Source organism: Apostichopus japonicus, chromosome 12, assembly GCF_037975245.1.
Source record: "Apostichopus japonicus isolate 1M-3 chromosome 12, ASM3797524v1, whole genome shotgun sequence".
In the NCBI taxonomy this organism is placed as follows: Eukaryota; Metazoa; Echinodermata; class Holothuroidea; order Aspidochirotida; family Stichopodidae; genus Apostichopus; species Apostichopus japonicus.
Window position 1 is genome coordinate 4,968,592 of NC_092572.1, and position 26,513 is coordinate 4,995,104.

General features: G+C 34.3%; 1 protein-coding gene and 1 long non-coding RNA gene across 3 annotated transcripts; both read right to left on the minus strand.

Moving 5' to 3' along the window:
* Positions 1-4,625: 4,625 nt before the first annotated feature.
* LOC139977799 (uncharacterized) lies at positions 4,626-8,424 on the minus strand. 2 transcript variants are annotated; one of them, XR_011796696.1, is made up of 3 exons: positions 8,200-8,424; positions 6,711-7,166; positions 4,626-6,135 (listed from the first exon to the last, which is right to left on the minus strand). It is a non-coding gene; the product is annotated as an uncharacterized lncRNA (long non-coding RNA). The 2 variants fall into 2 exon arrangements; XR_011796697.1 differs by lacking the exon at positions 8,200-8,424 and adding an exon at positions 8,116-8,153.
* A 1,369-nt stretch (positions 8,425-9,793) lies between these two features.
* On the minus strand, positions 9,794-25,592 carry LOC139977322 (uncharacterized). The gene is made up of 7 exons (XM_071986609.1): positions 25,398-25,592; positions 23,756-23,806; positions 22,156-22,308; positions 16,436-16,537; positions 14,820-14,921; positions 10,606-10,803; positions 9,794-9,972 (listed from the first exon to the last, which is right to left on the minus strand). Exons 1-7 carry the CDS (start codon positions 25,531-25,533, stop codon positions 9,794-9,796), a joined length of 921 nt encoding a protein of 306 aa, XP_071842710.1. The 5' UTR covers positions 25,534-25,592.
* Positions 25,593-26,513: the final 921 nt, after the last annotated feature.

The following is a 26,513-nucleotide window of genomic DNA, read 5'->3' on the forward strand; positions in this document are numbered from 1 at the left end:
CTTGTAATTAAATAAGTCCTCACGATTTAATTTGTCGGTGTCACGCCTGCATTGTATTTTAGCATTCCTTGTGGGTGGAAATTTCCACCGGGTAGCCTAGGCCTTTGCAAATTGTTCATTTCTTCTTTCGAGTAATGTATGCATATTCTAGGAGGTGAACAATGGGGAGACGGGTTCTTCTCGGGTAATGTATGTAGATCCAAGCTAGTGCATAATGGGAAACGGGTCCATCGGAATTCGTAGATTGTGCTTTGGCGGGTAAGGGCAGGGGTCAACTTAAGGTCGCTATATAAGGATTGGGGTGTGGTTGGATGAGGCATTCTGTGTGAGTCTCACCACCGTCCGGTCTTCGCCGTCTTATTCCTCGGCTTCTGTGTGTTAGCCGTTATCCAGGCTTCTTTGTATGAGCCTATAGGCTTCTTTGTATGAGCCTAAAGATTGGGAACGTTGATATTTTGTGGCGTTGCGTTTTAGCCTAAGCCATATCAGCGTATCCTGAGGATTACTGGGTGTATCCGTTGTCTAATTCGACGAAATCATTTTGGACACATTTCTTTGTGTATGTGCACCGCAAAGGGCGTGTTACTGTGTGTTACGTCCCTGGCCGTTTGACCATGTTAATCCGGGATTATTATTAAGACGATCCCGTAAGTTGATTTTTTGTCCGTATTACTCACTTATTTGGTATCTGTATTGTTGATCGCACAGTAGAATTTGTGGAGAAATTAATATATTGTATTTTAAAGAGTCTATGGCTCACAATTCAGTCAGTTTTGTAAAATGTGTATCCATGCTTAGGCATACGAATTTGTTACTGTTTAGGGTCAAATGCGTTTAAAGCATTTAAGGTATTTTAGGTCGTATAAGTGTGTACGAATTATTAGTTCGCCTCAGTGCCTTTGGTTGGCTTGGTTAATTTTGTATATTATCGTGTATAGTATTGAGTAGCTATTATTCGTTTCATAAGGGTTGGCCCGGAGGTTCTTGGTATTATTTAGTAAATAGTGACACCATTTTTGGTTGTGTGTTGCTTGCTGACTTTACGTCAGATAGGGGCTATATTGACAATATTTAGTTGGTGTGTATATAGGTATAGTCATATGGTTGCCATTTGGCGCATGCCTGAGAGCAGCTTTGTTGTACTTTTGTCATATAGGGTTGCAGTGTTGGGGCCCGACGGCTACGCTGGTGTGAGGGGCTCGCCGTACCGTCTGGAGCTTACCTGCAGGGTACCAGCCGGAAGAAATCTAAGCGATAGAAAAGAAATCTAAGCAATAGGGAAGAAGTCTAAGCGATAGGGAAGAAGTCTAAGAGATAGGGAAGAATTAAGCGATAGGGCAGATCCTTAGGAGTTATTTGGAAGGGTTGGTTGGGTTAGCGAATGCTAACCGACGTGTGTATTTTTTGTGTTGGGTATATATATGTTTCTTTTGTCGAGACCAAAAAGTCATTGGTCGAGTTGTAAATAAATTATGTTTCATTTTGCAAAATTCTTGGTGGTCTGTCATTTATTTATGTCATTCGTCTCGGGTGTCGAACGCTAAGCAGATTGAGACGTGTCCAGGTGGGGGATTACTCCTTTACTTGTGACAGTCGGCCCTAGCAATACTCTACCTAATTAAGTGAAGGGCGAAACCGACGTTTAAGAAATAACTAGCGAAAGAGATAACTGATGTTCATAGTCAAATTACTAATTTTTGACAATGATGTATAGCCTCTGTAGCAAATCTACGACTATATATATCTCATATTCGATGTTAGCGCAAAGGACCTTTAAGGGTGCAATCAGTGTGATCAAAGTTAATCACTAAGCAGGGCACCAACTATCACTTTTGTGATGGGAGCCAAGATGCCACATCGTCCTGGGGTTAAATTATAATTAAAAAACAGCTGGTGTATAATTAATTATAACATATATACTTGATTATTACATCATAAAAGAACATTTCAATTTCTTCTGCATCCGTCTTTTATTGAAAGTTAGTCAATGATTTTTCATAACAATTAGGAACTTTTATTACGTAACCATTGAACTTTTCAATTTCTTTTGCATCCGTCTTTTATTGAAACTTTTATTACGTAACCATTGAATCAGTTACATTATTTTACTGCAGACAAAAAGAACAATATTCCACTATGAGATATAAAATTAGGGTAACTAGAATAATGATGCTAGATGGTGATAGAGATTGCTCCTTAATAAATACAAAGAAATTAAATTATATATCAAATTTTACACTTCTGTCAATATCATTGGCAAGAAAGCCATTTTGAAGAAAACAATTAATTGCTTTAAGAAAATGTCCTCCGATTGAAAGTAAGATGATGACATATGAGCAAACACCCTCTCCATATCATGTTAATATTTTATTTTATTCTCTTTAACCGACAGCTCATATTAAAATGACACATTAATTTATTTTTCGTGAGTCGCTGTTTAAGTACTATTCCTCTTATAAATGCATTTATAGTTGAATTCACAAGGCATCTGGGTTTATACTGAACTTACATAATCGCTTGCATAAATATCATGTATATTAAAGCATTATATCATATAATATGTAGCCTTAGAGACGGTCTATAAGATTGTAACTCTATTGTAAATTATAAATAATCACGACGATGTTATTTGTTGCTGTCAAACTTTGCACACAAAAAATGAAAATCAGTATATCACTTTTTGGCGGACACTACATCCTTTCCAATTCATTATTCTGATCTATTTAATTGAAGCAATCTCGCTGGTAGAAGATCCTTTGTCTAACACAATACAAAGCTTTAATACACGGCAGCAGAAGTTTCAAATATAAGAAGTAAGGAGGGAAGCCTACTTGATAATAAATTACGTACAAGTCATCAGCGAGCTATTTGAATAGTTGGAGAGAACGTATTGACAACGTATATAGTAATAAAGAAAGTCATCATATGAAATGATTAGGTCCACCACGTAATAAAACTGTATACGCCTATACGTTGTTGAAACAGAACATGATCAATAATTGATAATGATCTTTCTTTTTACTATAAACAGTTGAAAACAATCATTATGAAAGCATAATACATTTTTACCCCTTTGGGTATATTAATTTTTCCAATTGCAGTATTAAGTAGTGCATGATTCTTAAGAAAGTGACTATATATATATATATATATGGCGCAGAGTGCTCTACACTGTAAAACCCAACACGTCAAGACAACTTGAAAAAGTCGAGGTAACCCGCTGCCTTAACTTTTTTAAGTTCACTCTACTAACCCAGAAACTCCATAAGTAAGACTTAACAGTAGTGGTTACAACCAACTCACTGGTTTTACTTTGTTACACTTCATGTTCATCAGTTGTGGCAACAGATATCAGCAAAGTCCAACAAATTTAATCTTTATCTGTTTTTGAGAAAAAGCTGGGCAAGTTATGGTAACTAAAACATTAGAGCTGATACAGCATAGCCTTTCCTCGTTAAACTGACAAGACCAATTCAAGTTTTTCCCACTTTCCATTATCTCCAGAGTTAACTTTGAATATTTAAGTTGACGCTACTTGGAATATTCTAGGCAGCGGGTTACCTCAATTTAATTGAGTTATGACAACAGACAATTTTAGTAAAGAAAACTATATATTGCTAAGTTAACAACACAACTTTATTTTCAACCTCTGAAGTCAGTAACAATGTACTTTAACAAGGAAATAGAAGAAATAATCAAACGCATAAAAAGTGCCTAATACTTTTATCGGTGGAAACAACGCCAAAATGTATCAATAATGAGATACAGAAGAACATGGAGCATGGGTACATGCCTGCTGCAATCATTCATTTCCATGATTCATTTGAGATAGTAAATACCAATTTCAAGTGCATGTGTTCTTTGGTATGAAATACAGAAGTAAAATTAATATGTTATGGCTGCTGGAAATAACCAATGTTGTTAAAAGCCAAGAAGAAAGAAGTAACCACTCCTCTCAGCCATTTACAATATGATTGTTTTAGCTAAAGACTTTTAATTTTGTGGCAAATAGTTTTATAGGTGAATCATAATTACATCATGTAAATAGGCAACGATGCTCAAAACACCAATGTTTCATTAACTAAAGGAATGCACTTAAAGTTGTCATTAGCAAAGCTATAGTGATGCGACCAATTGTTCTTGCATCTGTTTTTATAACAAAGACTAGTTATGATGGATAAGAGCATTGTTCAATTGTGAAAACCAAGCATAGAACAGGAACTTCATCTTTTCAATGATATGAAAAATTTCTTTTCAGGGTATTTTGATCCCTTATATTAGAAATTACCATGAAACTAGTTCCCATGAAAGCTAACAATATGTTTGGGGAATCACATACAACCTTTCATCCTAGAAATGGGTATATGAAATCAAGCCAGGGTTCAGCAAATAGCCCCTGTTTGGTCCTTTGTACTCAAAAACTTACATTTTAATCAGAAGATAAAGCAACTCTGTAAAACTCTTTTAATAATCTGAGAGGAAGCACAACAGTCTTTGCTCATGAAAACCTGCATGCAAAGTAAAGTCATAATGAAAAATGTTTGTTTTTTAGATCTTTACAGCAAAGCACTTTATTTTTACCCATTTGGAACACAAAATACTGTACTTTGAAAGAATTCCATTGTCAATCCTGTCTTTTGCCAGTTTTTGGATCCTACAAACACTTGTATTACTGTGATTTGAATAGTTTCATCACAACACAGATATATCTGATGCATTTTCCTTTATCAGTATATATAATATTAATACTGACTTCCTGTAAATGATTTCACAGTACATCCCTCATTGGGCTTTGTTTAGGATGAACATGTTTGTAACTTCAAATTTTGCAAATTATTTCTGAAACATATACTATGATACCAATCACATTGATGCAAGCAAGCTGTTAGAAATTCTCCATAACTAAGCAAGTACAAAGTTATTATTTGACAAACAATGGCTCTGAATAAAAATGAAAATGTAAACTAGAGTTTAAGCCCGATAGAATTTTTTTCAGACATTTTTGGACCCTTCCAACTCACTAGAGGTGTGGGCTATTATATCATTTCTCTGCCTGAAGAAAACATCGGCATATCATAAAATTAACTTTGTTTCGCTCTTTGATTATTACAATGATTATTATTAGTGCCTATTCACCCAATCAACAATTCTTCATAAGTTGAAATGTAAAAGCAGAGAAACAATTTCCAATGGCATCCTGTTCCATATTACAATTTGTTTCAACACATTTTCAAGATTTACCAAGAAACAAGATAATTACCAGTCAAATGGAGTTTTGCAATATCTCTCTGGACACCACATGAACTATTTAAACACTTCAGATGCATGATAACTATGAATGTTTATAATGGCATGTAATGCCACAGGCATGGTTTCAAATTGTTAAGAGGGTTATTTAAGTAGCCTGACGGCTTATTTTTTGTTGATAAATTACACTAAAACAGCAATATATTAACTTCTTTAACTAAAGAATATTATTGTTTAAGCTGTCAATTAGCAAAAATATTCAGCAGTCCCTTTTTCTTGAATCTATATCCAGGACACAATTTGTACTTACCATTGATCAAAAAAACCAATGGTGTTGTTAACATATACAGTAGAATGCAAAAATGAAACAAACCAAAATTAAAGTAAATTTCCTCCAAGGTGGTAATAAAAACAGTGTAAGAATTTTGACCAAAGGTGACCATATTTGAATTTCTGGTATATTTGGGGCAAATACAGCATACAGTACCTTTGTGCTACCAAAGGTAACCATATTTGAATTTCTGGTATATTTGGGGCAAATACAGCATACCTTTATGCTAGTTTTGCATGTAATATTGTAAACACAATGCAAAATGTAACTGTTAAATTGTCACAAGGTAATTTCTAATAAAAAGTATGTACTCTTATTTACTGTATTTGAAGTATTGCTAAAACAAGAATATAGATGAATGAGCTCTTGTATTATCTGATCATACCATACACTACAGAATGAGTTATATAGCCTACCCCTGTCTCAAAGTGAAACAAGTTCTGAAACTTTGGTCTGGTTGACAATATTTCCACCATTCTGTCAAGGTGTTGGTCTAGTGAAGAAAAGAAACTGCTGTCCAGAGCAAGGTTGCTTAACCTCGAAAACTCAGCCTTCAACTGAAAGAATAAAATGAGAAATGCAGAAAACAATATTTAGTTAAGTTTGCCATATGAAAAGAAAATGGCTCCCTTTTGCCAGGTAGCAATATTATAGAAAGCCATTTCCAAGGTGAGAGTATAAATGCAACTTGTAAGTGCATTTGTCGATGGTAGTCAACTGCCAATCGGAATCCTGGGTAAGACCATATATAATATACAGTTATAAACTAATTTTACAGGTATTTAGTGCAGATATTAGTGACAAACAAAATAAGTAATGGTGACTGACATCCATGGGTTAAAAAATACTAATTACTAATGCTAAGAAATGCTTAAAATGCTAATTACTGATCAGATCACCCTGCTGCACCATATTCAGACCACATACTTTGTATCTCTTTTTTTCTGTATTTTACCAAAATTTTATACATAAGAAATAAAACATCTCTAACACTAATCACCCACTGTGATTACTTTTACTACTCATTATAATACACTGCAGCTACTATATCATGAAAAATACAAAACAAAATGTCCAATTTTAGTGAAGGAGACAGCACCCCAATAAATTAATTGACAATTAAGGAACTTACTTCACCGGGAAGAAATAAGGCGGGCATCTTTCTACCATTTCGTTGACGGCTGGCGCATTTAAGACCAGGTCCTGTCTACGGTATGCATAGGTCCTTATCATCATTTTTTAAATCTTGTCCATGACCCTGTTTCTCTTTTGAACTTCTGTGCAAAAGTTTTCTCAATAAGACTCCATACTTGTTGCATATTCTCCAATTGGAATGTCTGGTAAGTAATTTATTTCTGCTCTCTTTGGTTTTTTGTGTTTTGATGAAGACGTTCCAGGGTAGGAGCGCTTCCTTGGGTTAACGTTTAGACGTAAACGTTTAGAAACTGCCTTCAAGGCTTAACTTATCTTTCAAAGTTTCCATAAGGTTTTCAACAGACTCTGGACGTTGCTCAAGGGACACCTTCTGAATGTCCTTTGGTGACAACACTACCCTCAATTTGTACATAGTATCAATTTCTGAGCAATCCTATGCATGAAAAGAGAACAATGTAAGTGAGTTAGAAGCTGGCTATATCGTTTCGTACACTCCCGTTAGAATTACAGTACTGTACCACATAGTAATATTTTAGCAGTAAGTGCAACAACCCATTCAGCTGCAGTATACCAAATGCACTGCATAAATATGCAGTACGGCAGCTGATCTACTGTACATCTACTCTTGGCTACTTGCATGAGTAGAAATTTTGCATGTAAATGTCATCCAAGTACTGCATCTTTCAACGTTTAGTAAGGCTCATGCTTTATCACAGACAACTCAACTTAGGGTAACTCCTATTGTTCTTCATGTATATCTACAGAGTGTTTTACCACAACCACTTTAGCTTCTCTCATAGTGTAGGAAGTTACAGGGTAGTAATCTTTAAGATTACCTGGACAAACTACTTGATCATAGTTTTCAGTCTGTCACTTTGTATGCTCCAATGTGGCTTTGAAAAATAGATTTATGCAATTTTACTACAAGCCATCCATTGTTTTTATCAACAATAATAGTTTGTATATTTGCTAGTACAGAATGACCACTATCACTGCCAATCACAACAAACATATCTCTAAATTATACCTCATTCAAATTTGCTCATCAGTACCATGTATTAACCACATGAGCTCATGCTGATGAACCGAATGTTTTACTCCTTTGTCTCACACTGCGCAACTGTTAATGGTTAGGCCTATCTGTAAAGCTCTATAGCCTAACCTAATGCACAGCCTACGTTCAACGTGAAATGGAGCTTATAAATTTTGTAGGCTAGGCTGTTGAAATAGTAACTTTTCTAATCCAATTCAATCACGCATATAATTTCATGCTGCAAGTTTTAAACTTTGACTTGGGCTAATTTTAACAACATATTTCAGATTCAGTCGAATTTTTGCGAATATCATTACTGTATTGAGCATTAATCATTCTAAATACGAACCTTAAATCATCCGAGACTTGGGAAAGCTGGCCCCTGACGTATGTTATCTACTTAGTCGATATACGTGCGCGAGCGATCACTTACCGGTAATTTTGTTTCAATACGCACAGTCTTCTCTTTCCAGTCGTTTTCATGTAGAAATGTTTTGATACTCGACCATCACAAGTTGAAACAACGATATCTTCATACGTTGATCTACGTTTCCGCATAAAACTTACGTAAATCATGTTGTAACGCTTATTTTAACATTATTGAGTTATCCTGACTGTCATAACCCTTGTTCAGAAAGCTCATCTACCGGTTGGGTTTTACAGTGTATGTCCAGTGAACAGAGCGGAATATGTGTTGAACTGACGATCGCTAAAACGCGTGAAACTCCGAGTTACAACTACTAGTGTTCCACTAGTCTCAACTAGTATCAAAACATATATATATATATATATATATATATATATATATATATATATATATATATAATATATTAATATTTGTATATATCAATATATATATGTATCATTATATGTATATATCAATATAGATGTTACGGTATTAAAATTATGCTGATCTAACTCACAGAGATCAATTAATATACATATTCTTTTTATCAAAAAACATAAGATTTTTTTTTGGTTTTTTATGAAAAGTTCGCAATACTTTTGTAATGTCTTTTGATGGAATTAGATATATGGCTTGAAAATGAATCCAAACAATCGATTTTCTGGATACAACACCTGTTCTTTACTATCCAATGAAATAGTTCATGGTTGACAGAAGACACGGACATGATCCCGAAGGAAATCGAACACAATACAAAGCTTTAATACACGATGATAATTGATTGAAATAAAGAACGTAAGGAAGGAAACATTGTGTACAAGTCATTAACGGGCTATTTGAATAGCTGGAATGAACACGTATGTTAAACCATAACATCATCATATCAATACGTCCATATATTGCTAAGATATATCGTGATCAATAATTGATGCTTTTATTTTACTGTAAACAATCGAAGAAATAAGAGCAAAGAAACTTAAATTTTTACCCTTTTGATTTCTATTATTGTTTGGTTTTGTTTTCTATAGCAGTAATAACAAGTGCATTTTTCTTACCACGGTGTCCTCTTTGTTTTAAATTGATGCCTTGTTGTATTTTCCATAATTTCCTTATTTTTTATATCCTTAAGTTCCTTTTTTTTGGTGCTAGCTACATGGTTATTTGCGTATATTTAAAATTCCTTTTTACTATTTTAAATGTAATTTCAAGTAGTATTTTTGATTCATTTTTTCCCTGTTTGAACTCCATTCAGAGACATCCACCCGCTCCCATTTTGCCAGAAAAGACGATGTTGTTGAAGTAAATATAAAACCCACAATCAAAGAGCACATTCGTCGTTCATTTAATTTAATTTTCTCTGTTAGTTTCTTACCACGTTTTAAATCAATCAGTTAAATTGTTCGTTCGTTGAAAAATACGTTTCTTTCCAGTGTCACATTTGATTAGTAGAAGTACGACGTACTGAGAAGTCCGTATTCGATCGATGTATAACAAGTATAAATTATGTCTACGTAACAGTTTAACAAGAGCAACACAATACAAGAAACTTTGGAAAGCTTAACGTTAAAATTCTTGACTCTTTTAGCAGTTATCGTTGCTTTCCTTTAGTCAATTATGTCTTTTATTCAATAACAACGTAATATTCACAACAAAAACGGTACTTCTCTTCACACGTAACGTCGTTATAATGACCATCTTTAATCACGCCGCGGTCTTCTTCGTATCCCCATCCACCAGTAGGTTCTCCGTTACCCCAATTGACATACGTGAGGTTGCTACCGTCCTCATATGTCCAAACTCCTTGAAAATAAAAATACAATACCAACTACGAAATCGACTTGTTCAATGCTTTTTATACGTATTAACAGAAAGTAACTTATATCAATTGTGGATACACTAAATATCACCAGTATTGTCAACGAATTTAGTTAACTGAATATTTTCTAAATCTAGCTCTTTTCATGTTCAGGTAAATCAGTTGTTTTTAACCTTCAGAAAGCTTACCAACCCACACCTATTCCCATTGTCCCTCCATTTGTTCGCAAGTAAGCTAATTGAAATAATACTAAATGACTAAACCCAGTAGGGCCACCCAATTTAAATGAGTACACCAATCCGCCAGTATTTCATATTAGATGATTTAAATTCATTAGCATAATCTATCAATTTTAAATTCAAATAATTAACGCATCGACAAGTTAATACATGTAATAGACAATGGTACCCAATAATATCGTTATTTTTGTCTTTGTTTTAGCATAGAGATGTTGCTTGTGACTTCTAGTTAAGTAAAAAAAAATTTAGGATGGCGTTGTGACTACTTTAATCAAATGCAACGGTAGTTTGAGTTATATTATGTATGCATATTTCTGATCACGATCCGGGGCATTAGCCACCAAAGACAATGGCTGCTTTAATGTGTTTGTTTGTTACCTTCTTTTTCCGAGTCATGGATGCCTATCCAGGCGTATTCATACCCTATGTTGGCTTCATATAGAATGGCATATACTTCAGTATTCTCCTCTTCGTTGTCAATGTGCACGAGGTGACCATTGTTGGATAAATTGTGGCATCTATCTACTGCTTCAGACCAGGTTAGCTTATAGTTACTAATCCAGTACATCGATTGGTCTGTTCCAGTCATTAGTCAGTCGTTATCAAAGGGAGAGAGAAAAATGAAAAGGAATGACATAAAGAATCACCACTCCATGTTTTCCTTCGCATCTATGTGCTGTTAAATATTGTTATCAATTCTACTAAAATAAAAATATAAATTAAAAGGTAAATATTGTAAGTTCACCAATATAATATATCGGTACAAGAAGTTCACACATATTGATTACAATACTGTAAGTATTGTAGTGACAGTATTGCATCTCAATTTACTACAAATTTCGTCAATACTGATCTTATATTAATAGTTGGCTAGGATAATTTTAATAATTTTTTTAAAATCAGTCACCGGTTGAAAATGACAAAGCTAAAGAGTACCGTATTTCACGACATTCAAAAAAGGTTACAATGTAATTTTCCTAAAAACAACTGTTATGCAATGTAACAGTAAAGCAGACTAAGACTAATTGAGATATAAAAAACAATATTTGACAGCTGGAGGAGGCATGAATCAACTCTAGATACGAGATCATATTCTTACTTTATATGTATAGATATGTATAGATAAATAGATATATATATATATATATATAAATATAGATATATATAGATATATATATATATACAGATATAGATATATATAAATATATATATACACATATACATATATATATATATATTTGAAATTGAAGTGAATTGGAAAATCCAGTACAGTGAAAAAACTTCCAGCCTCCACCGGGATTCAAACCTATGGACCTATGGCTATGGACCCTGATTGTATGTCCAGAACTTCGAAAGCGGCAAGGATATATAAATATGACAATGTACGTAAATATCAATTGTTTCCGAATCAAAGAAATCACGTATCTTGAGGTTAATTTGTCCGGTTTTGGCCCGGTTTGTTACAATAAGAAAAACATACAGTTATAACATATAGTCTACTTGCAATAGCCAAACATATACTTTCCAAAGCATTAATACAAATAGATAGGGCCACAGTCGAACTGCTCTTTGACCTGTTCAGATAATGTATGCCACTTCGTGTATTGAAGAAGTAGAGATTCCGAAAAAAAAATCTAACACGTGTTTCCTGTTTAGTTATTCTTTGTTTCAATATCAATTATTTTTCAGAAGACGTTTTGATAAAAGTAGACACCTCCACTAGTGCAGTGATTAATGAAAAAGATCGTCATCTTCAATAAATGAACGACAAATTAATTAAACCCGCTTGCAGGTCTACCTTTGGAGATTGATATCAAAATTCCAGTCTTTGCATGCTACATTTAATCTTGTTTTACCTCCTTTCTGGTAGGCCTCGTGTTGTTGATATAGTACAAACGTTAATGACATATCGCAAAATTCTGCTCCGTTTTCCTTGTTTCTGTCAATCAGCAGATACCCGAGATAACAAAATACAGCTAATACAATATGTAGTGTTGCATGAGTCTGCATTGTTTTATCACGAGGAGGTAACCACTAGTGTAACATGAGCGATGCCAAGCTATGTTAATAACCTAATATTACAATGATATTAATCAATCATATAGACACCATGTAACACTAACTACCTGCTCGCATCGTACCCATCCCAACCCACACTCTCTGATACCAAAGTCTCCTGGTTTGTTATTACACTTGTCGTGGAAACATTTTCCCTATGTACTGTGTACGTAAGGTGATGATTGAGGTATAATAGAAAGGATCAATGTACTATGCAACAAGGCTTGTATTAATCATATAACATCCTAAAATATAAACACAGTAGAAAGCACGTGATTATTTCTTATTGAAGCAACAGTACGGTTGCGTATGCAAACTGGTGTATTGGCTCCATTTGATTTTAATGGTAACCAAAGTAGCAGTAACAAAATATTGAAAGTAGCTTGTCAACAGAGATGCTTGACTTGTAAATTTATGAAGGAGAAATACTAACTTCATCAAATATTTCCTTCCTTTGTATAAAATTATCATCTTCCGTTGCTATGACAACATAATACAAATATTCCAACTACTCAAGAGAAGTAGCTTTCTTTCACAATTATCAACGGTAGAACTTGATAATAATAATTAATAATTATAATTTATTCTTTTATAGCGCTTTACATCAAAAGAAAGATCTCAAAGCAGCTTCACAGAAACGCATAAAATAATACAACTTAAAAAATATTACAGCCTAAAAATATTAGTCTAAAAATATTGCATCCTAAGAATTACAGAAATAAATAACTTTAACAATAATTATTTAAAAACAATAAAATTCAGAAATTAAAGACAAAAGCAATGAAATATGACAGCATACAATAACACTAAAATACAAAACTATTACAGCCGAAAATTAGCAACAATAAGACTATCAAAACAAAAATAGAAAATAAATTTCAATATAAAACAATCAAAAGATGGCAAGATGGTAACACAAACAATATGACTGGAAGTTTAAAAAGAATAATACTTTCGAAAAAGGTGAGTTTTAAGGAGTGCCTTAAAAACATTTAATGATGGAGCTGCCCTGATGTCATTGGGGAGTGCATTCCATAGATCAGGTGCAAAATAGGCAAAGGATCGTGCGCCAAAGCTTTTTTGGGAATCTGCCCGGCTCTAGTCGTATCTCCATATAATCTCTGCTCCCCTGTCGTGTGCGATTGGCAATCTGCAGGGGCGCTGGAAGAGCCTGGCGACTGATCAGAGAGCCAAGATAGTGAGGGGCAGTGCCATTTATAATATTGTAAGTTATGACTAGAGACTTGAATTCGATCCTTGCAGAGACAGGTAACCAATGAAGGTCAATCAATCTGAGTGTGATGTGTTCATGCCTCCTACTCCGTGTAACCATGCATGCTGCCGAGTTTTGAATCAATTGACGACGTGCCAGTTGCTGTTGCTCAATTCCATAGAGTAAACTATTACAATAATCAAGGTGCGATGTAACAAATGCATGAATTAATCTTTCTGTGCTTGTGCGATCTAAGAGCTTACGAATTTTCCCAATACGATACAATGAGTATGATGCTGACTGACAAATTTTTGAAACATGACTTGACATAGAACTGATTTCATCAAATTGCACTCCTAAATTTCTGACAACGGAAATGGGTTTAACATGAGTAACACCAACTCTGAAACTAGATATGTCTGTTTGAACTTTTCGGAACTTACTGTGAAAATGAATTACTTCTGTTTTGCTATCATTGAGTACAAGTCGATTTGCTGCCATCCACTCACGAATATCATCTATGCATTTTTCAGGTATGAATGTCCAGTCCGATAGATTTTTACACGAAAAATACAGTTGTGTATCATCGGCAAAGAGCATAAGGTAACTTGACGTATGTGTACCTGTTTACGACTCCTTAACCAAATGAAAAAATCCCTTTCAAAATACGTATGGAACGTATATGTAATTTAACATAGGTCTTTTGTTTAAGGTCTTTTGTTTAAGGGCAAATAATCATATTGCGCTTTTGATATAGAACTGTGGTTCATCAAAAGAGAAAATGACTAATTTACGTCATCTATATGGCTGCTATCTATAAAGGTTAACGCATCCTCCTGTTGGACTGATATTTAATCAATTTAACAGTATGTAAACGGATGATATCCCCCCCCCCTCTCCAATCCAATCTCCCCCCCCCTTCTCCCGCAAAAAAAAAAAATTAAAATAATAATCATACTAAATTGAAATAAATAAATAATCGATTGGTCTATTCCAGTCATAAGTCAGTCGTAAAGAAAGAGAGATAGAAAATTGAAAAGGAATGACAAAAAGATTCATATTTCAAGAATTTCCTGTGATCTATTTCTTGATAAATATTGTTATCAATTCTACAGAAATAAAAGATTTCAGGATTTCAAGATTTCAAGATTTCAGATTTCAAGATTTCAGTTTACATTGGAATTTAAAACATTGTTAGTTCACAATGATGATATTGGTAGAAGAAATGTCCAACAATAACTTTATAAGAAATTAACACATGTTGATTATTATTAAAATTTCTGTCAACGGTAACTTTATATTTATAGTTGGCTACACTTACTCTTAACACCATCCTCTGTTGTAGAATCGGGTCGTTCAGTTGATTTTGTTGTGTCATGTTGAGCCAATGTATTAATGTGTGTCACATCAGCGTCAGCTGCTGCTGAAATAGAAAAATATATAGAACAACAGGAAAGCGTCACTGGCTGGGAACACGTGAGAACTAAACATAAGTTATTCTTTTAATGAGATAATTCTATAATTAAGTTGAGTAATCCAATAGCTTTTGTTTTTGCTAAGATGACATCAATGTTAGATGACGACCGTAGTTCTACTATCGTAACGATCAATTTGATGTCAGAAAGTTTGTATTGGAGGGCTTTATAAAGTGAATTGCCAATTCTCAACATCTAAGCCCAACCAAGCGGGCGGTTGTAGATGATCGTTAATACAACAAGTTACATTTGAGACATGTGGCCAAATAAGTAGACTTAGTCACTAAAAGGAGAGACAATTGACAGAATACGAAGATCTGTCAAAACAAGACATATATATGATAGTCTTACACTTGTAGACTTAGTCTCTAAAAGTAGAGACAATTGACGCAATACGAAGATCTGTCAAAACAAGACATAATAAGATAATCTTACACTTAATAGTAACAGTCTTTAAACGAAAAAAAATGGCACAATACGAAGATCTGTCAAAGCAAGACATATATAAGATAATCTTACACTTAATAGACTTAGTCACTAAAAGGAGAGACAATTGACAGAATACGAAGATCTGTCAAAACAAGACATATATATGATAGTCTTACACTTAATCGACTTAGTCTCTAAAAGTAGAGCCAATTGACACAATACGAAGATTTGTTAAAGCAAGACATATATAACATAATCTAACACTTAATCGACTTAGTCTCTAAAGGTAGAGCCAATTGACAGAATACGAAGATCTGTCAAAACAAGACATATATATGAAGGTCTTACACTTATAGACTTAGTCTCTTAAAGTAGAGACAATTGACACAATACAAAGATATGTCAAAGCAAGACATATATAAGATAATCTTACACTTAATAGTAACAGTCTCTAAAAGTAGAGACAATTGACAGAATACGAAGGGCTGTTTAAGCAAGACATATATCAGATAATCTTACACTTAGAGACTAGGTTTCTAAAAGAAAAGACAATTGACGCTATACGAAGATCTGTCAAAGCAAGACATATATAATATAATCTTACACTTAATAGACTAAGTCTTCCCCGCAAAAATATATATATAAAACAATAATACTAAATTGAAATAAATAAATAATCGATTGGTCTATTCCATTCATAAGTCAGTCGTTAACAAGGGAGAGCGATAATTGAAAAGGAATGACATCAAGATTATTCTTTCAATAATTTCCTTTTATCTATATCTTGCTAAATATTGTTATCAATTCTACTGAAAAAAAAAAAATCCCAATATTTCAGTTTACATTGGAATTTAAAACATTGTAAGTTCAACATGATTGATGGTAGGAGAAATGTCCAACACTAACTTTATAACGAATAAACACATGTTGATTATTGTCCTGCGGTACAATGCTGTAAGTTTCAATTTATTAACATTTCTGTCAACGGTACCTTCATATTTATAGTTGACTACCATCAACCGTAGACACTTACTGTTAACTCTCTCCTTTGTTGTAGAATTTTCTTGTGTCATGTTGAGCCATCTATTTTCCGTTGCACCATCACATGGAGTACCTACAGTACGTTCATTAACATCTGGGAAGAGGATATAAACATATATATATATATATATATATATATAGGAATAACGGAAAAACTGTTAAACAACTATGCTGCATTTAGAGAAAGGCTTGATCTCGAGTGAGATACAATAATTGAATTAGGTAGGTGATTGGAAGTAAAACAGCCAATGTTTGGTTTTTGCAGAGCTTTCGAGCAAAACTAGCTCTTCTTCAGTGCATGATCACCGAAAGTGACAAGGAGTAGCAGGAATTGAAACTGTTTTATAGAGGAGATGTCGGCATGGTTGTAAAGGCAAAGCGATTTACTGATTTCTGCTGAATTGAGCAGAAGTTTTAGAAATTCGGATTATTTTAATCCGCGTCGGATTATTTTAATCCGATTCCGTCGTAATTGTAAAGGAATTGTTTTGGTTTAACTGGGACGGCAAATCGTTTCTGATGTTTAAACCGAATGGTGCCGTGGTCTTTAGGTTTAGTTCCCAGAAATTTTCTTTCGCTTTCCTAGATTTATCTGTCCAAGAATCGTTCTGGTCAATGGCAATAACACGCAAATTCTCAATTGAATGATTTTGGAGATTGAAGTGATTTGCAACAGGTTGGTAGATCTTTTTTGTTTTGATCGCCGATCTATGTTGTGTCATTCTCATTCTAAGAGTGTTTTTTGACTCTCCAATGTATTGTAAGTTACAAATATTGCAGTAGATGAGGTAAATGACATTTTTGGATAGGCAGTTAATTTTGTGCCGAATTTGGAACGTGCGTTTGGTTTGGTTGCTCTGAAAGGCCCCGGTCGAATCGACAAGTAAGCACGTTTTGCAATTTTGTGTACAGGGCGATGATCCTGTAGTTTCTGTTTTGCTTTCCCCTAATGGGGTGTCATCCCGAAAGGATGCCCGAACTAAGATATCCCGTAGGTTGCTGGGTCTTTTAAAAGCGATGACAGGTAATTCTGGGAATACTGATTTCAGGCGTTCGGTGCCTTGAAGTAGGTGAAAATTCTTCTGAATGATATTAGCCAGTGGTGGGAGACCAGGGTGGAATTCAGTAACCAATGGTACCCTTTTGGAACTGGTTTGACGAGTTTTGTACGTCAATGTTTCGGTACGGGGTTTGCTTTTAGCCTTTTTGATGGCATTTTCAATAGTACCCGAAAATACTGTCTGTTTAGGAGGTGTTGTGACAGTTCTTTAGTGCGTGAATCAAAATCGACTTCAGAGGAGCAAATGCGTCGAATGCGCAACGCTTGACTGTACGGAATATTTCTGGTACAGTGACGTGGATGGCAACTGCTTGGTAAGAGGTAGTTGTGCTTGTTCGTGGGTTTATTGAACAAGTCTGTTTTGAGTGAACCATTTTGTAGGGTCACGGTGGTGTCCAGAAAGTGAACGCCAAGTCCAGAAAAATCAGCAGTGAATTTGATAGTGTGATGAAACGAGTTTATGTCATCAATGAAGAGTTTTAGATTTGCCTCACCATGGGTCCATATCAAAGATATCGTCAATGTAACGTAACCACGTGTGTGGTTTCAAGTTTTGTCGAGATAAAAATTCTTTCTCGAGGTTTCCCATAAAGATGTTGGCAAAAGACGGTGCCATTTTGGTACCCATTGCGGTATATATATATATATATAAATATATATATATATATATATAGTAGTGGTCCATACTGATAATATAAAAGATGAACAAGCGAATATTTTTAACAACGACATACTGCTATATTTCGGAGTGGTCACCACTCCATCGTCAGGCAAATGTACACGATCAATTAAATACAAGGGCTAATATACATCCGAAGACGACAATAGTGATAAGCATGAGTGCAGTTTTTTAAACTAGGAATGATTAGAACAACCAGCAAACAATTTTATTTTAGTGAATTTTTAAACTAGGAATGAATGGAACAACCAGCAATAAAAAGTAAATAGGGATTAGCATAGCTCCAACCCGTAGCTCGCTACATTTCTATTTAAGTCAGCATTTATGTCTTTTATTAGGAGACTCTCTTTCATCTTCCTCCTGAACCACTGGGGTTCATTACCAATAGCATTACCATCCACATAGTCTGCTGAAATAACTACAAAAATGTCATCCACATATCTTCTATAAAAGTTAAGTTTAGGACAAATTTGGATCAATTTCTCCTCAAGGTGGCACATAAAACAGACACTCAAGGAAGAGCCCATGGCACACCCATCAATTTGCTCTTACATAGAATTGTTAAAAATAAAGTGGGATGTAGCTGCTTTAAGCAATAATTTCCTACGATCAACACGTTCAATTGTACAAACAATGCGTTTTTGTATATATATATGTAATTCAGAATAACATCAATTGTATTTTCTACAGGTATTGAACTCTTTTCATAAATCTATTCAATTTACTTATGAAATGGACTATGTGGATGATTTTCTACATTATGCCAACAATGTTGTATATAGGATAAACTGTCCAGACTGTGATTCCTTTTATGTCGGAGAAACCAATAGACGGCTTAAGGATAGATTCAAAGAACATCTGATGAGCTCCTTTGGTGGTCAGAAAGGCGCTATTAACCTTCATTGTACTGCGCACAAACATAATCTGCCTACTTTTGTTGACCATTTTGCCGCTATTGGTAATGAACCCCAGTGGTTCAGGGGGAAGATTAAAGAGAGTCTCATAATAAAAGACTTAAATGCTGACTTAAATAGAAATGTAGCGAGCTACGGGTTGGAGCTATTCTAATCCCTATTTACATTTTATTGCTGGTTGTTCCATTCATTCCTAGTTTAAAAAAATCACGAAAAAAAATTGCTGGTTGTTCTAATCATTCCTAGTTTAAAAAACTTCACTCATGCTTATCACTATTGTCGTCTTCGGATGTATATTAGCCCTTGTATTTAATTGATCTTGTACAATTGCCTGACGATGGAGTGGTGACCACTCCGAAATATAGCAGTATGTTGTTGTTAAAAATATTCGCTTGTTTATATTTTATATTATATATATATATATATATATATATATATATATACATATATATATATATAATACAATGAAAATCCATTTAAACTCCAAAAGAATATATTATTAGAAAAAGTAAAGAAATTAGATATGACTCATATTTCACAAATAAGAAGTATTGTTTAGAAAATATGTTGGAATTGGCATTTTCGGTGCCCCTGGGACCTTCGTCAGCAATACTTGGCAGTGGAATGAAAAGTACAAAATGTAACACAATGAAAGTATGACGTTAGATAAGTGTAAGTGGCATTGATGGAAATGTAAGAAAATAAATCATGACTATACAGGAAGCGGACTAGCGAGCAAATAATAGGAAGAACGGATAACATATATTTGTAGAACTGGTAGTGGTTTAGGAGTCCCAAGTCTTTGTTGAGGCCTGTGATGTAAGACTTAATATGAAACATCCAATCGATTTCTTTTCGTTTACGTTCAGTTACGGATTTAAAGTTCGAGGCAATTAAACGTATTTTAAGAAAAATTAACAAATTGTTTTCCTTCTACAGATCTACATTTAACCCTTTTAGAATAATAACATAGCTCATTATAGTAACTTTCCCCAATGAGTTAGACAGAGATGTATTTAATCGCCCTCGTTCGGCAGATCTGATTGATCATTCGATTCGGAATGTTCTCATCATGATATTTATTTTTAGTTACGGCTTGATTCAGCCTTTTAAAGTAAGCAATCCAGAATGTTTTGTCAACAAATTTCCTTAAGTTGTCCTTAAAAACTGTTAAAGGAATAGTTCAGATGTCTCAAATGTTTATCTTATATGAAAGAAGACAATAAAAGAAACCCAATAGTGAAGAAATTATTCAAATATCTTTTTCCGTTTAGGAGATATTCAAGTTTAAAGTTCTATCTGATTGTGTAGAAACTGCTGAAATCAGACTAGCTGTGACGTCATATCCTCGCATTCCTGAAAAATCTTTGTTATTTTATTAACATATTTTGTAAGATTTTATGACCTACAACCAAAAGATACGTCAGGAGATCTCATATGTGTCAAGGGAAGTATTTGAGATTTAACATCTGAAGAATGTTTGATTATATTTTTTTAGATTTGTGGGGGAAAAAATGTAACTTTTTTTTAATGAGATATATTGACACATGTTAAGGAAGTGAGGATGTGACATCACACCCTCACAGTTAGTCTTTCTACACCAGTCATTTGCAAAGAAATTGTGAAATCTTCAAAGTGTGATATCTCCTTAACAGAGAATGCTATCATGGTAGTTTCTTCACTATTCTGTTTGTCTTTTTAAGCTCTTTCATACAAGATAGACATGTCAGACACCTGACCCAATCCTTTTTAACATACTATATCTGTATATCATGAATGAAATCCTGACAAATGTTGCTAGAAAACAATGATATTACTCTAAAAATAAGTCAAATTGATATATTAGGTAATTATCCAAAATTATTCAAAATTCCTTAGTACTATTTGAAAACGTTTGGAAAACAATTATTGAAGCAGTGTAAAACAGACATCGTTTCAACGGCACAAATTGTTTCTTTATATGCGGATACCCTTACCACTAGGCTTTGGACGCTGATTGTATGTCCAGAGGTTCGAAACCGGTAAGGAAGGTCGTAATTCCACTGTAGGCGTTTGGCACCTGTATCGAACAATACTAGTTCTGTTTTGGTGACATATTTGCCGTACTCTAGAGATCAAACATGATGCTAACCAATTCGAAATCATTTGTGATCCCTAAAGTCGGATCTCGAAAGAGATACTTTGAACTTTGACTGTGTTAATGAAATGGAGGTAAACGACAAAGGCAAGTGAATATATATAATTGAAATCGTAGTGAGTTGAAAATCAAGAACAGTGAAAGAACTTCCAGCCTCCACAGTCATTCGAACCCGGTCCTCCCGCTTTATATGCGGACACCCTAACCAATAGGCTATGGACGCTGATTGTATGTCCAGAGGTGCGAAAACGGTAAGGATATATATATATATATGTCATATACTATAATACTGAGAAATTTCATGCATCCTTGCGAGCGTGCCTACTCTCCTGTTCTCACTCTAAAATATCCAGAAAAGTTTCTAATTGTTTTAAACATTTTAGAATAATAACATTTCATTTTGCCACAAGTGTTCATTTCTAGTGTCCATATCAAGACATTCGTTGTAGGTGTTGCTTACTTGTAGACACATATCCTATTATAGCCATTTCCCCCATATGTTAGGCAGAGCTGTAGCTAATCGCTCTCGTTCGGCAGATCTGAATTATCAATCGATTCAAAATGTTCTCATCGTGATGTTTATTTTAATTTAGGGCCGATAAGAGAACAAATGATTCAACCTTTTAAATTAGGCAATCCAAGAAATGTCCTTAATTTTACCATTCAACATTTGCTAATAAATTGTCTCTGTATATCATGAATGAAATCCTGATATCTGAGATATAAAGCAACGATATTCGAGTAGTCGGTTGTATACCTACATCATACCATATTCCATTGAATACTCTCAAATTAGGAATATTAGGGTAATTGTACAAGGTTACCCAGTGTTCCTTAGTACTATTTAAAGAAATCATTATTGTTTACATTATTGCTTAAAATGGTATCTGGTGTCATGGAATTATTTAGTTTAGTAACTAACCTTGGTAGTGTCTGTCTGGTATAAAATTTAGCAGTGATGTCACAATGGACGAATCGGGTGGCACTTCTAAGTCATGATCCCCGTGGCAGCTAGTCTGTCTGAAAATGGAGCTACGATCAGACGTTCTGTGGTGAGAGTAACAGATGCTTGCATCTAAAATTAGGAAAGTGGGATAATATGATATATTTGTCTTGTTAGTCAATAAGTTAATTGAAACATATTCACCGAATCACTATACATAATCATGAGGCACGATATAAAACAAAACCCTTATTTAACATCCTAGAAATGATTGATTCAACAGAGCTGTGTTGACAGGGACGATCGTAGATATGTCATCTTAAACTCTTAATTTGTCTCTAATAGGCCAATAAACGATTAGAGACTATATCAGGTACAACCACTAAATCAGACAAAAGAGCCACTTCAACCTGATCGACAATATAGTGTGATCGTTCTGGTAATAACTGTAACATTCTTCGTGAAATATAATACACTATTGTATAACATATTTATGCCCCTCCACTCCCTTTTACCTTCAGTCCCCGTTGCGCATATCAACTCATAGGAAGGTGGTTTATACAAACGACACCTCCGAATAAAGATTCCATTCAGTTACATCTAAATAGCAAATCCAGAAAACAGCAATGGATGAATTTGAAGAGAAATTGTTGTCCTAAATACTAACAAATAAACAATGTACAGAAATTGAATACAACCAGATGGTGAGCAATGTTGAAAATACAGACTTTTTGAGTAGATGAAAATAGAAATGTATCTCGAAAACATCAATTGGACACGTTCTTTATAATTATGTCTACTTAATGCCAAGCTTCAAAGCACTGTTACTGACAGTATGAGCAGTATGAATATCATGTTACTATCAGAGACAGCTTAAGAACTATTCATACTGTCAGCAAACTACGTTGAAGCATGATATGAGGGGACAGTATGTTGTAATATTAGAATTGTTCCAACTTGCTAAAAAAAATAGTGTTAGACATTTTACATTTTAATTAATCTGCGGACACTCTGCCGATAAAATAAATTTCAATGAAATATTTGGTAGATTAAGTATTAAAGGGTAAAACAGGGTATGTTAGAATTTACCAAGTTGTGTTTACTAGACGTTGATACCCTCATTGATTCATGGTATGAGGAGTAAACCAAACTTTAAAATAGTTTAAAGGTGAAAACTTTGCAGACCGAAGTAGAGAAGACAATCACTTGGCTGAGCTCAATAAGCTTTAATATAGTTGACTACGACGTGTCAGTGTTAAATTGATTGCTATATTACATAATTTAATGACACAAAATATTAATTACATCATGTTAACGACTGATGTATTTGACAGCCATGCAGAAATCACAGTAACAGTTATAAACAAGATATCGTGTCACAAAGGAATAACCCATAAAGTTCCACAGTACCGCTTCAGTACAGGGAGATAGATGGTGAATTGATCACGCGACCACGCATCAACCTTGTTAAATATGATAAGGAGAATACATCTACATTGCAAGACAACTTCAGGGTGCAATCCACCAAGATCGAAAAACGGATACAATAATGCAAGTCGTTAGTTCCTTTACTACTCACCTTTATTTTCCACAGTTTGATGTGTAGGGGCACCTTCCGTTGATATTAAACCTAAATATGAATTTAGAACAAAATGTAATGAATAACATACCAACTATACATGTTGACCTGGGTAAGATGAATGCAACTATTGAGGATCTTTGGGCATCCTAGCTTGTTGGCCAAAAGCGATGTACAACCTTTACACCTGGTTATCCGCAGACAAACTTGGTTTTCGATTCACGAAATAACGAGCAGTACTGTTAGAACGTCAAACATTATGTAACTGCTACCGCTTTTTGCCTTCTTAATACGTCCGATTTTACAATGTAACAAACCTCAGACTTGAAATAATATGCAGCATCATACAAGTAGAGATTAACTTATTTAGTGAGTCTACATGGTGACTTAAAGACAAGGTAACGTATTTGATGCTTCTGAGCATAACTTTCTGCAGAGTTCTTTAATACCTTATTTTGAAATATGTAACCCTAATGGTTAATCTAATTTAATTGATGCATGATATTATCGTTATTCATATAAATCACAAGTTAGTTAATCTTAAAAAAAAGTGTACTTTGCTCTTTCTGCTGGAGACTGCCAAAAACATGATTTCATATATTTAAATTGTTTTCTAATATGGTTGGGATACCTCCATGTTCAATTGGTATAAATTGTGTACATTTCATCATTTACCACAATATTTGTGTTAATCAGTTAACTACGATATTTGTGCCCAAACGCAGAGATAAGTTTGCTATGAAAATTACCCAGTCGGTGCATGTGTATACCGACGAATTCGATATCGTTTGGAGGATAACGGAAGGGATATTCTAATTTCTTCCGGATGGGAGGGGAAAACAGCAGGAAGCACATGTAAGCGTGCTCCCATGGACTAAGGACCTGTATATATTAACGATCAAAACATTACAAAACAATAACAATACATGTGTATAGGTATATATACATATTAATTATATATTAATTAAAGCTTTAATAAAGACGACATTTAGGTTCCATACCACACAAGGAACTTCGACTAAAATATGAATCGGTGAATTAAAGTTAACTTACTCTAGCATTAGCATTAGCTTTAGCATTGTAAATGAGGAAACAACCCTTCCAAAAAGGACATCACACCGTGTTATAAAAACATGAATAGTATATATTAAAACAGATTTTCATTTTCCTTTCTGCGATTGTTTGTTGTTTTCCATTTCGTCACTGACAATGTCAGTAAGGCAGACCTTGCATCCTTACCCTCTGACTACGAATCTGTCCATAGGGATCTAGGGTGGGTGCAGCATCGGTTTTTCAGCCACATTGTTTCATATACATAGTTAACAACTGTCACATTGGATATGGTCCTTTCCTATAGCCAATTTTACACCATGCTTCACATCCATAGTATTCAACTGTAACAATGACATTTTCTGTTTAAAATAGGTGGAATAGCAAGTATGCCACATGTGTTCTGACAACTTTAAACGTGTTTATCTCGACCGAAGACAAAATTACCCTTGTCCGAACTAAACTTATAGAAGTGCGGGAGCAGTTCAGATAAACCTTAGCTAGTGGTCAAAGTTAGTGCATGCAGTTATTTTAAGACTTGAAATTGAAGGTGATGCAAGAACGACAGAACAAACAAGAAAGCAGTACAAACCGTATAGGATCAGTAGTATTACAGTGAGTCCTATCTCCATCTTAGTATTTGATGCAGATTCTTCTTTAATAGTAATAACGCTGTTGTAATTATTATGAAAGTTTTCCTTGCCTTCTTGGTCAGTTCTGTCTTTCATTAAATATCAAAGTAATATTCACAACAAAAACAGAATGTTATAACGACCATATCCTGTTATTTTACCGCGAAGTCTTCACTTTCTCTGTAATCTATTGGTTCCCTGTTTCCCAAATTGAAATATATCAATCGGCTACCATTGTCATTATACTTACTTCAAACTTTATATTTCTTTCCGTTGCTATAACAACCTTAACCTATCATAAAAAATATCCAAACAATACAAAAGATGTAGCTTTCGCTTACAATTACCAGCCGCATGATTTGACGTATATAATGATTTTTATACGTCTCTTTAGCTCAATGAGTAAATGCATTTCATATTACGCATGAAACGTATGTAGTTTAACATACAGGTCTTTCTTTTAAAAGGCAAATAATCATATTGAGCCTTTTAAACTGTGGTTCATCAAAGCAGGAAAAGACAAAACCATCTTTATGGCTGCTATCTATAAAGGGTTATCGCACCCCCCCCCCCCTCCCCTCCCTTTCTGCTGGACTGATACTTAAATCTATTTAAATGCAGGAAAACCGATGGAAATCCCCTAAAACCCCTCAAGCCCCGAATAATAAAAAATATTGTAACATATATAACGAAATATTACAGCTCTAAATTCTTATGTTTCTCTTGAAACCAGACGTACATATAAACCTTTCAAATCATTAAATCCTAACCTTAGTTAAAGCCAAAATAATTGCTTAAAAACTGTTTATTACATGTGTAGGGAGAGCATGCACTACTACGAAAGTTTTGCATCGATAGGTTACCGGTACTATATAAGCCAGTGCAAGTGAAATAAACACACCTGGAAATCGAAAATATCGAAATATTCTAATCTAGAAAAGTATGAAAATTCAGTATTTCTTTCTTCCTCGTTTTCCTCCGTTTAGCTTTTGCTTGATTTGACTATTTTTAAGTCAGTTCCTAAAACGTTAGTATTGTTGTGACAAAGACATGTTACAGTTGCATTGAGACACTCA